This window comes from Cherax quadricarinatus, chromosome 92 (genome assembly GCF_038502225.1).
Source record: "Cherax quadricarinatus isolate ZL_2023a chromosome 92, ASM3850222v1, whole genome shotgun sequence".
In the NCBI taxonomy this organism is placed as follows: domain Eukaryota; kingdom Metazoa; phylum Arthropoda; class Malacostraca; order Decapoda; family Parastacidae; genus Cherax; species Cherax quadricarinatus.
Genome location: NC_091383.1, coordinates 997,011 through 1,011,871, shown reverse-complemented (window position 1 = coordinate 1,011,871; position 14,861 = coordinate 997,011). Strand labels below are relative to the sequence as shown.

The following is a 14,861-nucleotide window of genomic DNA, read 5'->3' as shown; positions in this document are numbered from 1 at the left end:
ACTCTCCAAGAGCTGAACCAGTAGAATGAACTCAGCAATGATAAAATGCAAGCAGACTACATATGGGGGTTCAAAAATCGATATTACTGGGTTCAATCACATCAGAACAAAAAGACAGGACCAAGAGCTTGAGCACACCCTTCGAAAGTTGGAAACAGGTACCACACATACTATAAAAGAGTTTTCAATGTGCTATTCAATTTTGGATGTACAGGTCTCTTTCAATCAAATTTAAAAAAAAAATTCGCTAAAGAGCTTTGTATGAGGTGTGACTATATTTATATTCAAAATAACATTCTGCGATGTTCAATGTTTCATAACTAAGATCCCCCAGTTTTGGTGCACTAATGTGGAAATTAAACTTTAAATACATTCTCAGGATATACAAATTTTCAACACAAGTCACAGTGACAGATTATGCTACTGAAACACACTATACAAATTTACACACACACTGACATTTCCAAAATTATACATATGAACAAAATGGACACCAGATTATGTTTCAAGAAGAGGATTTTTTAAACACAACTGACTGATGTCAACTAACAAACAGGACTACAAATGCAGTTTGTGAATATCCATTTGAAAAGTGTATCACATTCATTTATTTTGTCACTCTCTTCCCTCACACTTGCTGTGTGCACATGGTTATATACGTTTATGTATGTATATTACACACACACACACATACACACACGAGGCAAGTGTGCACATTTCGGCAAGCTGAGTGTAACATTACCAAGGTAAGATTAGGTGATTATAATTATATTCATGGGAAAGTGCTAAGCCTGCAGGGGGCTCACAGAGCTTGGGGAACAAGAAGTAACTGGGTCTGATCCAATTCCCTGGATCAAGAGCCCTTCACCAGCATCAAGGACTAGGTGAATCAACTCTACTTTCATTCAGACAATATCAACAGTACTGGAATGTCAGTTTCAAGTAGGAATTTATAGGGTCTTTTAAGGCAAAAATTGCATCATAGAATATAAAACAATTCAGAATTGGATACAACCTACAATGTCTTGACACCTCAAGCGAGTGTCTTATAACAAGAAATAAATAGTAACATCTTTGGCTACTGATTAATGTATCAATATAATAATGGTATGCAATACCAACAAGGAGGTGAGCAAGATGCATGTACAGGTGGAATGCTTCACGCAAAATCGTGAGGTGTTCCACATTTTTTTTTTTTATCCACCGGGAGGCCTGGTCATGGACTGGGCTGTGGGGGTGTTGATCCCCGGAATACCCTCCAGGTAGATTTGGTATCTATGCCAAGATGATTTACCTGCTCAGCAGGCACTGTTAGTCTAAATACAGAGGATACACAAATAACCCACCCCAGAGCTGAAAGAAACTATGATGTTTCAGTCTGACTTGGATCATTAATAGTCACACTAACACACGAAGGAAAGGGAGCCAGTATACATAGTTTGACTAGTTAATGGTCCAGGTTGGACCAAAGAATTGTCATGAGTTTCCTTCTCCTACATGTGGGTTATTTGTGCACTGTTCCAGTCATGGTATTGTGCCTTTGTGTTCTTTAAATACAGAAGACAACATAAGATATAGATATAAGGTACTCAATCCCCCAGTCTTCATGGATGAGGGACTGATCACCTAACATCTACATCTCATTAGGTTGTCTGCATTTTGACTGAAGAAGCCTAAGCAAGAGAAACATCTCATCAACAAGGATACCTAAATGTTGCATGTGTCATGCTCATCCGCTGATTAATGGGCAAGTATCACAAAAGGATATATGGCAGAGACCAGGGCATTCATTCGTTAATACAAGGGCGACATGCCCACAGGATGTCATAAAATATATACAAAACATAAGCTTTCTTTGTGATTATGTTTTGCTCCTTGTAGAACTGTATCAAGGATGACTTGTAGAGCTGTATCAAGGCTGACTGTAGAGCTATATCAAGACTGACTTGTAGATGAATAAGACATGTCCAACACTTGCGTATCTTAGCTAACCAGTGACTTGCCAAGACAGAGAATAATACTGCAGATGACAGAAGACTGGAAGAATTAGCTGAAAGTGACCAGTCTTTCAGTACCTCAAGCTACAGTACTAACATCTTCCACTGTCTCTAGTAATATTCTCTCCCCTGGATTGGGAGAATATCTCTAGAATAAAGATACGCAAGTGTTGCACATGTATCTTATTCACCTACGTGTCAGCTTTATATACCATTAACATATAAAGCTTACTTAATGAAGCTCTACATAGAGTGAAGTTGTCTCAATAAAAGCTTATTCTGCATATATGTTTAAACTCCAAACTCACTCATCTTAAGCCTTTCTTGAAATTATAAAGAAAATTCTGTATGAAAATTGAAAATAAGCTTTGTATCCTTGCCTGAAAAGACTATTGATGCTCAACCTAAACCCACTAGACAATTTTACCCCTTAAAAATAAATTGACCAAGTTAAGTGTTCCTACAAAAAATCACAAAACTCCTGATTTAAGTAATGATATGGATCAGGAGGGTGGGCCACCTCTATCACCCAAACTAATTTGATTTAGCATGTTTACAATAGAACAAGTACTATATATACAAATTTCACACACATAAAAATCACTGACTTGCACAGGGTATATACACTAGTATAATACAAAGCTATACAAGTACTTTACCTCCTCTGCCCATACAATATTATATCAATGGTTCACTAGAATTTGGAATCATAAAGGAATATTTTACCATGAGAAAAAATGAATTGTAAGCATACATAATAAACACGAGTATAGCTTAAAATTTCTCTGTTACTATTAGTGGGGAGCTACAAGCTACTGCTGTAATCTGCCCACTTGTGTTTGGGCATTAAGCAAACAGCATTGTGCCCACCTGGCATATGGGCATCAATCAAGCAGAGCCAAATGCTGCTGTACTATGTCTCATGTATGGGTATTGATCGAGCGACAGCTGGCTGCTGTTGCACTATGCCCCATGTACGGGTACTGATCGAGCAGCAGCTGGCTACTGCTGCACTATGCCCTGTGTATGGGTACTGATCGAGCAGCAGCTGGCTACTGCTGCATTCTGTCCACCGGTATATGGTCATTGATCAAGACACTGCATGAGAGGCACTGAGGTTGTGGGTTATGTACAATGCCATGTTGCTCATTGTTGTTCTTTCTCACATGGAACAGATTTCCAATTGTCTACAGAAGTCCCCTGATCCCTCAAAGTCTAGTCATATTGTTAAAAGCTCATTATAAACAATAAATAAAAAAAAAAAAAATGTAAAGAATGTAATAAATATTCCCACCTCAATTTTTGTCCATTTGTTACATGTGCCAAAAACTGTATTGCACAAGATGGGACTAGAGCTGAGTGGTCAGCTTTGTGCCTTCCTCACTGATTGCTAACACCTGGGTGGATGACACTCAGGCCAGAGAGTGAAAGAAAACTGGAACTCACAGACATTATTCAAGATACAGGGGCAAGGTTTCACTTGGAATTAACTAGTTCCTGTTCCACAATAGTTTCACTGTCATGATAAAGTATATAGCCTTTCTTTTATCTGGGTGCTCTAATTGTTGCATACTGTAAGATAAATTAAGTATCTGATAAGCAACAAGTAGTCAAAGGTTTCTCCAGTCTTCACGAATGAACACTGTACCAGAATTTCACCGCATTAAATTTTCGTGTGCCAGCCTGATCCTTGCTTCTGTCATGTTGGGAACAAGTTTTGAAAACAAGTCACGGATAAATGCATCGGTAACTCCAGGACTTGATCGCTCGGCCGACTCGAATGCTGACTTGAGTTCCTCGATGGCATCTGTGCGGTGGGAATCCCCGCCTCGACCAGAGTGTCGGTGACGGCGCTGAAGCTGTAAGAGTAAACATTACAACAGTATCAAGCTGGATCAGAAAATGAAAAATAATTTTATTCTTAGATAAGACACCACTCACATCACTTTGAATTTTTTTTTAGTTCAACAGTCACCACCTGCCAAGACAAGGTGACCCAGAGAAAAAAATACATTCACCATCATTCATTCAATTGCTTTTTTTCCAGAAGTATGCTAACATCACAATTTATACGACTCTCCGAATTCCACTCCTCCGAGTACAGGTATCATACTTCCCACTGCCTCCAGCTTCTGCCTCACTGCAAAATTTCAAATCCATGCCTCACACTCATATAAAAGTATTAGTACCACTATACTTTGGTATACCAGGATTGTAAAAAAATGAGTGTTATTATACTGGGGAGAGGTGTGAAATTTTTAAAATATAATGAACTGGTACAAGTACAGTTATTCATTGCTGATGACAGTACATTTATGAGAGGTTGGAGGTGCAAGGGTGTGTAAAAGAAGCTGAAAATACACACACAAAAGAGCAAGTTATTTAGAGTAACAAATGCTCAATATTAACCCATATAAAGACAGAAAACCAGAAGACTGATTGATCTGTATATTTTGATCCCCTTCTGGGATCCTCTCCTGAAGAGGATCCCAGAAGAGGATCAAAATCAATCAATCTTCTTAATTTCTGTCTCTGTGGATTATTACTGAGCATTTATAAGTGCTCATTACACCTTAGTTATTCAGAGTAACAAATCTAGGCAAAGAAAGGTTGGGTATCAGACTCAAGGGAGAAAGTGAATGTATTTAGATATTTGGGAGAGTACCATAAAAACAAAAACAAAAAAAGTATGAAACGGTGAATCAGAAATAGTTGACGGAAAGAAGGCAGCTAGTGTGTAGTCTGTGAAAAAAAGAAATTTTTCACTAACTCGTGAAATCGTAGTAACATGATTGACGAGACTTGAGCTTAAGTTTGCTACAGCCACGCTCACACAAGATTTATTTGTAAAAACTTGCATTCGTGGTCACAGAGTGGTCCATGCTAACCTTCCTATGATGAATAAATATACCTAGTTGGGTGAATCTTATTGGGGTGGCCCGGTGGCCTGGTGGCTAAAGCTCCCGCTTCACACACGGAGGGTTCGGGTTCGATTCCCGGCGGGTGGAAACATTTCGACACGTTTCCTTACACCTGTTGTCCTGTTCACCTAGCAGCAAATAGGTACCTGGGTGTTAGTGGACTGGTGTGGGTGGCATCCTGGGGGACAAGATTAAGGACCCCAATGGAAATAAGTTAGACAGTCCTCGATGACGCACTGACTTTCTTGGGTTATCCTGGGTGGCTAACCCTCCGGGGTTAAAAATCCGAACGAAATCTTATCTTATCTTACCAGCTGGCTCTGTGGTTTACTAACTAGCCTGAAGTTTTAAGACCCACTCACCATGGGTTCAACCTTCACCTGTTCTGTAGTAAGTCTATCACTGGATTACAAAATGTTAATGTACCAAAGCACAACAGTGGAAATGAGTGGGTGTGAGGCCTTGTTTGTGAATGTTACAGTGAGGAGGAGCCTGCAAGTAGTGGAGATGCAATGTTGAGACTAATGTATGGTCAGAATAAGAAGCATATTAGTAGGAAGACAAAGTGGTGGCATAATTCAGAGTTGAGATGGTTTGGTCATTTAAGAAGGAATAATCAAAACAGGCTGATCAAGAGACTGTATAAATCTAGGAAGGTCATCAGCTGTATTAAAGGTTATCTCAAGAAAGCTTTGAGAAAGGAAGTCAATGAGGTTTTGAATGGTAGGAACTTGATCATCCAACAGACATGTGTAAAGTGCTAAATTCACTAAGGTTATACAGTTCACCCTTGGTAAGCTAATGCTAATACTAGCATACTAGTGCACTATTTACCATTCCATGCCAGCTAATATAATTCATCAAACTAAGTGTATGTTTATACACACTGGAAAAGTTAGCATGGGCCACCACTATGACCACAGATGACAGTTTTTACAGATAAGTCTCACACCAACATGGATTGATCCAAGTGATCAATGATGCAAAATCAAAACGACATTACTGTTAACAACTTGCTGAATGGTGCGGGGTTGGAGCTCACGTTAGGCCAATGTTAAAACTAGTAGGCCAGTTGTGCACTACCCACTAAACCATGTTGACCTAATAAGATCTATCTAACTATTAGGGCTGCATAGTACAGTGGATAGTACACAAGCCTGCTAGTTTTAGAACTGCCTTACATGAATATGTTAAATCAGAATGAAGAAACACACACAGGTTTAGGACAGAATTACCGTAAGCCTAATGGGAAAAAATAAGAAACAATAGTGTAAAGTTGTTTTATATTCCAATGATTTTAGCTTTTGTATTGCAGGTGTCACAGGTTTTATACAGTAGGTGCATTCTAGACTCATGTTAGCTGTGCTAAGCTCAATCAAGCCACTGACACTTAATTCCTGAGTGATAAGAATCTTTCCACGTTTTACAAAAAGTGCTCATCACAGATTATGAACGGCACTTAACAGAAATGGAATCTCATTGAGATGGCACCTAATAGAAATGGGACCTCAGAGATGAGACCTCATAGAAATGGGACCTCGGAGATGGCACCTCATAGAAATGGGACCTCGGAGATGGCACCTCATAGAAATGGGACCTCAGAGATGAGACCTCATAGAAATGGGACCTCAGAGATGGGACCTCATAGAAATGGGACCTCAGAGATGAGACCTCATAGAAATGGGACCTCAGAGATGGCACCTCATAGAAATGGGACCTCAGAGATGGCACCTCATACAAATGGGACCTCAGAAATGGCACCTAATACAAATGGGACCTCAGAAATGGCACCTAATAGAAATGGGACCTCAGAGATGGCACCTCATAGAAATGGGACCTCAGAGATGGCACCTCATAGAAATGGGACCTCAGAGATGGGACCTCATAGAAATGGGACCTCAGAGATGGGACCTCATAGAAATGGGACCTCAGAGATGGGACCTCATAGAAATGGGACCTCAGAGATTGCACCTCATAGAAATGGGACCTCAGAGATGGCACCTCATAGAAATGGGACCTCAGAGATGGCACCTCATAGAAATGGGACCTCAGAGATGGCACCTCATAGAAATGGGACCTCAGAGATGGCACCTCATAGAAATGGGACCTCAGAGATGGCACCTCATAGAAATGGGACCTCAGAGATGGCACCTCATAGAAATGGGACCTCAGAGATGGCACCTCATAGAAATGGGACCTCAGAGATGGCACCTCATAGAAATGGGACCTCAGAGATGGCACCTCATAGAAATGGGACCTCAGAGATGGCACCTCATAGAAATGGGACCTCAGAGATGGCACCTCATAGAAATGGGACCTCAGAGATGGCACCTCATACAAATGGGACCTCAGAAATGGCACCTAATAGAAATGGGACCTCAGAGATGGCACCTCATAGAAATGGGACCTCAGAGATGGCACCTCATAGAAATGGGACCTCAGAGATGGGACCTCATAGAAATGGGACCTCAGAGATGGGACCTCATAGAAATGGGACCTCAGAGATGGGACCTCATAGAAATGGGACCTCAGAGATTGCACCTCATAGAAATGGGACCTCAGAGATGGCACCTCATAGAAATGGGACCTCAGAGATGGCACCTCATAGAAATGGGACCTCAGAGATGGCACCTCATAGAAATGGGACCTCAGAGATGGCACCTCATAGAAATGGGACCTCAGAGATGGCACCTCATAGAAATGGGACCTCAGAGATGGCACCTCATAGAAATGGGACCTCAGAGATGGCACCTCATAGAAATGGGACCTCAGAGATGGCACCTCATAGAAATGGGACCTCAGAGATGGCACCTCATAGAAATGGGACCTCAGAGATGGCACCTCATAGAAATGGGACCTCAGAGATGGCACCTCATAGAAATGGGACCTCAGAGATGGCACCTCATAGAAATGGGACCTCAGAGATGGCACCTCATAGAAATGGGACCTCAGAGATGGCACCTCATAGAAATGGGACCTCAGAGATGGCACCTCATAGAAATGGGACCTCAGAGATGGCACCTCATAGAAATGGGACCTCAGAGATGGCACCTCATAGAAATGGGACCTCAGAGATGGCACCTCATAGAAATGGGACCTCAGAGATGGGACCTCATAGAAATGGGACCTCAGAGATGGCACCTCATAGAAATGGGACCTCAGAGATGGCACCTCATAGAAATGGGACCTCAGAGATAGCACCTCATAGAAATGGGACCTCAGAGATGGCACCTCATAGAAATGGGACCTCAGAGATGGCACCTCATAGAAATGGGACCTCGGAGATGGCACCGCATAGAAATGGGACCTCAGAGATGGGACCTCATAGAAATGGGACCTCAGAGATGGCACCTCATAAAAATGGGACCTCGGAGATGGCACCTCAAAAATGGGACCTCGGAGATGGCACCTCATAAAAATGGGACCTCGGAGATGGCACCTCATAAAAATGGGACCTCGGAGATGGCACCTCATAAAAATGGGACCTCGGAGATGGCACCTCATAAAAATGGGACCTCGGAGATGGCACCTCATAAAAATGGGACCTCGGAGATGGCACCTCATAAAAATGGGACCTCGGAGATGGCACCTCATAAAAATGGGACCTCGGAGATGGCACCTCATAAAAATGGGACCTCGGAGATGGCACCTCATAAAAATGGGACCTCGGAGATGGCACCTCATAGAAATGGGACCTCAGAGATGGCACCTCATAGAAATGGGACCTCGGAGATGGCACCGCATAGCAATGGGACCTCATAGAGATGGGAAAACATAATAGTGAATTTGTATAAAGCAAGAGGAAAATAAATCATACAGCATAACACACATGCAAGACTTCGGTATCTTTACTGTGGAAACGTTTCGTCACACAGTGGCTTCATCAGTCCAATACAAAGAAGAAGAGTGAAGATCAGAAGGAGATTGAGGTAATCAGTCCCTCAGCCTGGAGTCTATATAATCAGTCCATCACTTTTCTTCTTTGTATTGGACTGAGGAAGTCACTGTGTGGTGAAATGTTTCATCAATAAAGATACCTAAGTGTTGCACATGTGTCTAATTATCAACTTGTTGGTTCTCTGAACCATTTATCTCCTTCTTTCAACACACCGGCCATGTGTCAGCTGATGGATTTATGAAGGATGAGGATAACCATAGAACTGATGAAGGAAAAAAGGTGACTGGTGCATTGAGGTATATGTGGAGACAAAAAATGTTATCTATGGAGGCAAAGAAGGGAATGTATGAAAGTATAGTGGTACCAACACTCTTATATGGGTGTGAAGCTTGGGTTGTAAATGCTGCAGTGAGGAGGCAGTGGAGATGTCCTGTCTAAGGGCAATGTGTGGTGTAAATACTATGCAGAGAATTCGGAGTGTGGAAATTAGGAGGAGGTGTGGAGTTAATAAAAGTACTAGTCAGAGGGCTGAAGAGGGGTTGCTGAGGTGGTTTGGTCATTTAGAGAGAATGAATCAAAGTAGAATGACATGGAGAGCATATAAATCTGTAGGTGAAGGAAGGAGGGGTAGGGGTCGTCCTCGAAAAGGTTGGAGGGAGGGGGTAAAGGAGGTTTTGTGGGAGAGGGACTTGGACTTCCAGCAAGCATGCGTGAGTGTGTTAGATAGGAGTGAATGGAGACGAATGGTATTTGGAACCCGACGAGCTGTTGGAGTGTGAGCAGGGCAATATTTAGTGAAGGGAAACCGGTTATATTTATATAGCCGGACTTGAGTACTGGAAATGGGAAGTACAATGCCTGCACTTTAAAGGAGGAGTTTGGGATATTGGCACTTTGGAGGGATATGTTGTGTATCTTTATACGTATATGCTTCTAAACTGTTGTGTTCTGGGCACCTCTGCAAAAACAGTGATTGTGTGTGAGTGAGGTGAAAGTGTTGAATGACGAAAGTATTCTCTTTTTGGGGATTTTTTCTTTCTTTTTGGGTCACCCTGCCTCGGTGGGAGACGGCCAACTTGTTAAAAAAATAAAAAAGGAGAAGGGGTTACTAGCTCCTTGCTCCCAGCATATTAGCCACTTCCTACAGCATGCATGGCTTACGGAAGAAGAATTCTGTTCCACTTCTCCATGGAGACAAGCAGAAATAAACAAGAACTAGTAAGAAAATACAAGAAAACCCAGAGGGGTATGTATATATATGCTTGTACATGCATGCAACCATTTATCCATATATAACAAAACAATGATGACCTTTACCTCAGAGATAAGTGGCAAGACAACACCAGATAATGTGCTGGCAGGAGCTGGAGGAGACTTTGTTCTTGGAGGTTGTGGGTGTGAGGAACTTTGACGATGTTCTGGCCGCCTTATTTCACGACCATCTACCAAACTTGATTTATTATCCCTCGAATGGTGAACTTCTCGATTGTGGCGTCTGTCATTGAATTCGTTCCTGTCTGGACAATCGCTGTCATTCCTGGGATCTTCAGATTCGATTCTCATATCTGTCAGCTCTCTGGAGATCCGTCGATCATCACCATTAGTATGGGGTTCACTAGAACGTGGAGATATGTCCATGTCTCTTGAATTTCTGTGATCCATGTGACGAGAGTCTTTTCGTTTCTCGTTCTCAACTGGGGGCGGCGGTGCTACTGATGTTGGACGTGTCTGTTAAAAAAGAAGTTTTTATTTACTTTCTTCAATTTTTTATTTTACATACTGATGGTCTTCCACCGAGGCAGGGTGACCCGAAAAAGAAACACTTTCACCATCACTCACACTATCACTGTCTTTCCAGAGGCACACATATAACAGTTTGGCTGTCACTCTAAACAGCAAACATTCCCAACCCCTCCTTTAGAGTGCAGGCACTGTCCTTCCCACCTCCAGGACTCAAGTCTGGCTAACTGGTTTTCCTGAATCAATCACAAAATATAAAAATAATTTGACTGCAATTCTAAAATAAGTTAATTCAGGTAAGCACCATTGGTAAGTATGGATGAGTACAACTAAATTTCTCAGTCAACTGAAGATTTCCTGTAAAAGTTTACTTTAAGAGGATGAACAATGGTGTAAGTTGACAGACAAGTAAGATATTATGTATGCAGCAAAACCTTTACAATGTTTCATCCAGCATTTTTTGATTGAATAACTGAATAACCGGAGTAGAAAGACAAATCTGAAACAAGAAGTATTGGGAGGGACTTAGAAGAAAACAAGCAGATTTGAGTAGGATTTTTTGATATAGTATAGTATATTGCTGTTGAAATCACACTAAGGTAAGGAGACACTTTTAAACAATAGCCCTTAAGTGGCTGGCAGATAAAGAGCCTCGGGAACCATATGTCTGATATTGCCCAAGCCTAGATGAAACAAGTATTGAAGGTTTAACTCCAAATTCTGTCTCTTGAATAACTAAAGTATAATGAACACTTGTCATTGCTCAATAATAACCCACATGGAGACAGAAACACAGAAGGCTGATTGATCTGTATATTTCAACCCTCTTCTGGGATCAAGAGGATACCAGAAGTTGGTTGAAATATACAGATCAATCAACCTTGTTTGTTTGTGTCTCCACGTGGGTTATTATTGAGCATCGTCGCTCTCATTAATTTGGGATTTTAAGCAACCTACCGGCGATGATGTTTTTTCTCTGAAAACTACACCATTATTTTCTTTGGGTGGAGAATGAGCCAGGGAAGACACAGAGGATGCTGGCAAATCATTAAACTGGAGCGGCGGAGACGAGGATAGTGGTGAAGTCGATGTGACTGGAATTGCTTCCTGTTTGCTAGTTGGAGACAATCCACCAGGTGGACCCCTTACAGTCATAATCCAGGCCGGATCTTCAACATCACTTTCAACTCTGCTGTCCTCACTGCAAAGAAATAATTAAAAATTAGAATTAAGTTACCTGGATGAATTTTTATTATCAGCCATTTCCTACCTAGATAGAGTAATCTAATTTTTGTTTTTAACACATCAGCTGTCTCCGACCAAGGTAAGGCAACCCAAAAAAGAAGAAACACTTTCATCAACACTCACTCCATCCCTGTCTTGCCAGAGGCACGCTGACACTACAGTTCAAAAACTGCAACGTATATCCACCCCTCGAAATTATAATTATGACAATCATGAGGAAGCACTAAAACTGTATGGGTCATACAACTCCAAAGGAATGGGAGGTAACCAAGTTTGATCCAAGGAAGGACAGAATGGCCCTATTCCTTGAATAAAGAGCTATTTACAAGCATAAAGGCAACCCGGTAGAAGAGGTGATACAGAGAAACATTCACCAGCACTCAACCTCTAGCTATCTTTGAAGCATTTATTTATTTATTAACACTGTGGCCGTCTCCCACCAAGGCAGGGTGGCCCGAGAAAGAAAAACTTTCATCATTCACTCCATCACTGTCTTGCCAGAGGTATGCTTAAACTACAGTTATAAAACTGCAACATTCACACACAGGAAGATATTACAAATTAAATGTCCTTACATACCACAACTTTAACCTTGAATTAGATAATTATATTCACAATCTATTACTAAATGTAAAAGGGGAAAAGTTTTATGAGGTAGGTCCCATGGCTGGGTAGGCTCAGCTCTTGTCTCACAACAAGTGTCCATGAGTCAATACCCAGCCAGGTGTTAACACTGGGTATGTTTTCTTATACCTGTCACTGTTTGCCTAGCAGTAAGTAGGTACCTGGGTGTTAGTCAACTGATGTTGGTGGCATCCTGAGAGACAAGACTCAAGGACCACAATGGAAATAAGACAGTCCTCGATACACTGACTTTCTTGGGTTATCCTGATTGGCTAACCCTCTTGGATAAAAATCTGAATAAATTTGATCTCTTCTTATCTTAAGCTTGAGTCACCCTGCCTCGGTGGGAGACAACCAGTATTTTAACAAAATTACTCTTAAATTTCATATTTAAAAGAGTGACTTGTTACCCTATTAATAGATTTCAACCTGTTGGCAGGTGGCCAACAATTATGTCTAATGGAAGAACACTTCAGCAGAGAAAACACTATACAGTCATCATTACAAATTCACAGCCTTTGTATTTGCTGGTTGTAATTATTAAACTTTTAAATGACGGCTAACCAACACTCATTTATTGACAAAAAAAAAAAAAAACTATTAGAGAGAGGAACAAGCTTTGTTTCCAGAGTCATTTATGCAATGTTTTTCTGGCTTGATTGCCTTCCCATGAGGTTATTTTAGGTTGTAATAATAAGAGTACTTTTTTTTTGTGCTCCTCAAATATAAGATTATACACGATGGCTGGACTGCTAGTGTCCTTTTTCTGTCTCATAAACATGCAAGATTTCAAGTACGTCTTGCTACTTCTACTTACACTTAGGTCACACTACACATGTACAAGCATATATATACACACCCCTCTGGGTTTTCTTTCTAGTTCTTATTCTTGTTTATTTCCTCTTATCTCCATGGGGAAGTGGAACAGAATTCTTCCTCCGTAAGCCATGCGTGTTGTAAGAGGCGACTAAAATGCCGGGAGCAAGGGGCTAGTAACCTGTATAAATTACTCAAGTTAAAGAGAGAAACTTTTGCTTTTCTTATTGGGTCACCCTGCCTTGGTGGGATACAGCCGGTTTGCTGAAATAAGAAGAAATATAAGATCTGATGTTACCACTCACAAGTTCCTCAATTTCATCTTCCACTCTATTCAGTGGTTTGAATTTGTTTTATACTCTGTTCCAATCTTCTCAAATTTTCCTTAGTAAAATAACTAAAATTTGACCTCACTAATGATTATATTGTTTTCTGTGGCCCATTGAAGTCATGATTTATGTCATCGTGGAGATTTTCCGTGTCCTCAATGCCTGACCTTAAATTTAGTTATTTTATGCTTTACAACTTTAAAATATCTCCATGTGGAAGTGGAAAAGAATTCTTCCTCCATAAGCCATGCGTGTTGTAGGAGGCAACTATAATGCTGGGAACAATGTGCTAGTAACACCTTCTCCTGTATAAATTACTAAATGTAAAGAGAAGATAACGGTGAGATTATGATAATTAAAGCCAAAGTTGCTGCAACAATATTGTAACTGTATCAACTTCGTGCAATTAACAGATTTTTTCATTGTAAAATGTATAAACAAAAATTGTGCTGAGTTTAGTTTAGTTATGGCTGCAATGTTTAAAAAAATAAATTAAAATAGTACACGACCACTTACGAATCTGATGGATCTGAGTCAGTGTCGGTGTCGGTGCAATTCTTCTTGTAGGACTTGTACCTGTCTATCAGGTCCATCAGGTATGCATTCTTTTTTGCCTTACGGATGAATGGAAACTTGAGCAATTCTTTGGCAGTTGGTCTCTGCAAATCAAAATGGCTAATTATTTGTTGAATAATAATAGTAATAATAATAATAATAATAATAATGCACATATCCCTTAATTTATGCAGTAAATGTTTTTCAAAAAAAATTCTTGGAACATTAAAACAAAATAAATACCTGAAGTAAAATCTAAATAAAAATTTGTTTACTATTAAAATGAATTATTTTGCAATATTAAAACACAATAACTATCTGTAATAAAATCTTACTCAGAGAAAATTTTGGACTGATTCTGGCCAGTGTTGGTCTCAGTTTTCTGTTTTTGAACAAACTTGAAAACAGAAATACGTACTTTTTTCACGAGATAAATTATCGAGTATCGCATCTGATTAGACCTGAAGATCTTTATCAAATATCAAATAATACTTACGTTTTCAGGATCCTTATTTAAACAGGCTTCTACAAACTCCTTGAAAGGTTTGCTATAGTTGCCAGTAAGTTGTGGAGGATTATTCTTGGGTATAAGGAAGAGAACTCGCATAGGGTGAAGGTCACTGTTGGGCGGCTCTCCTTTAGCAAGTTCAATTGCAGTTATCCCAAGTGACCAGATGTCTGCCTGCATGTGCAACAAACCAGTTACATTGTCATTGCAATACACTAAGTCCTCAAC

The 14,861-nt window shown here is 40.5% G+C and overlaps 1 protein-coding gene across 3 annotated transcripts in view; it reads right to left on the bottom strand.

Annotated features, from left to right (window-relative positions):
- Positions 1-252: 252 nt before the first annotated feature.
- The window catches only part of GckIII (Germinal centre kinase III), a 238,108-nt gene continuing 223,499 nt past the window's right edge, over positions 253-14,861 (bottom strand). For all 3 annotated transcript variants that reach the window (XM_053790591.2, XM_053790592.2, XM_053790589.2), the window contains 5 exons: positions 14,622-14,807; positions 14,087-14,229; positions 11,514-11,757; positions 10,134-10,544; positions 253-3,856 (listed from right to left, as the gene is read on the bottom strand). In XM_053790591.2, coding sequence (XP_053646566.1) covers positions 3,653-3,856; positions 10,134-10,544; positions 11,514-11,757; positions 14,087-14,229; positions 14,622-14,807 — 1,188 coding nt within the window. In that variant the 3' untranslated portion in view covers positions 253-3,652. The remainder of the gene's footprint in view (positions 3,857-10,133; positions 10,545-11,513; positions 11,758-14,086; positions 14,230-14,621; positions 14,808-14,861) is intronic.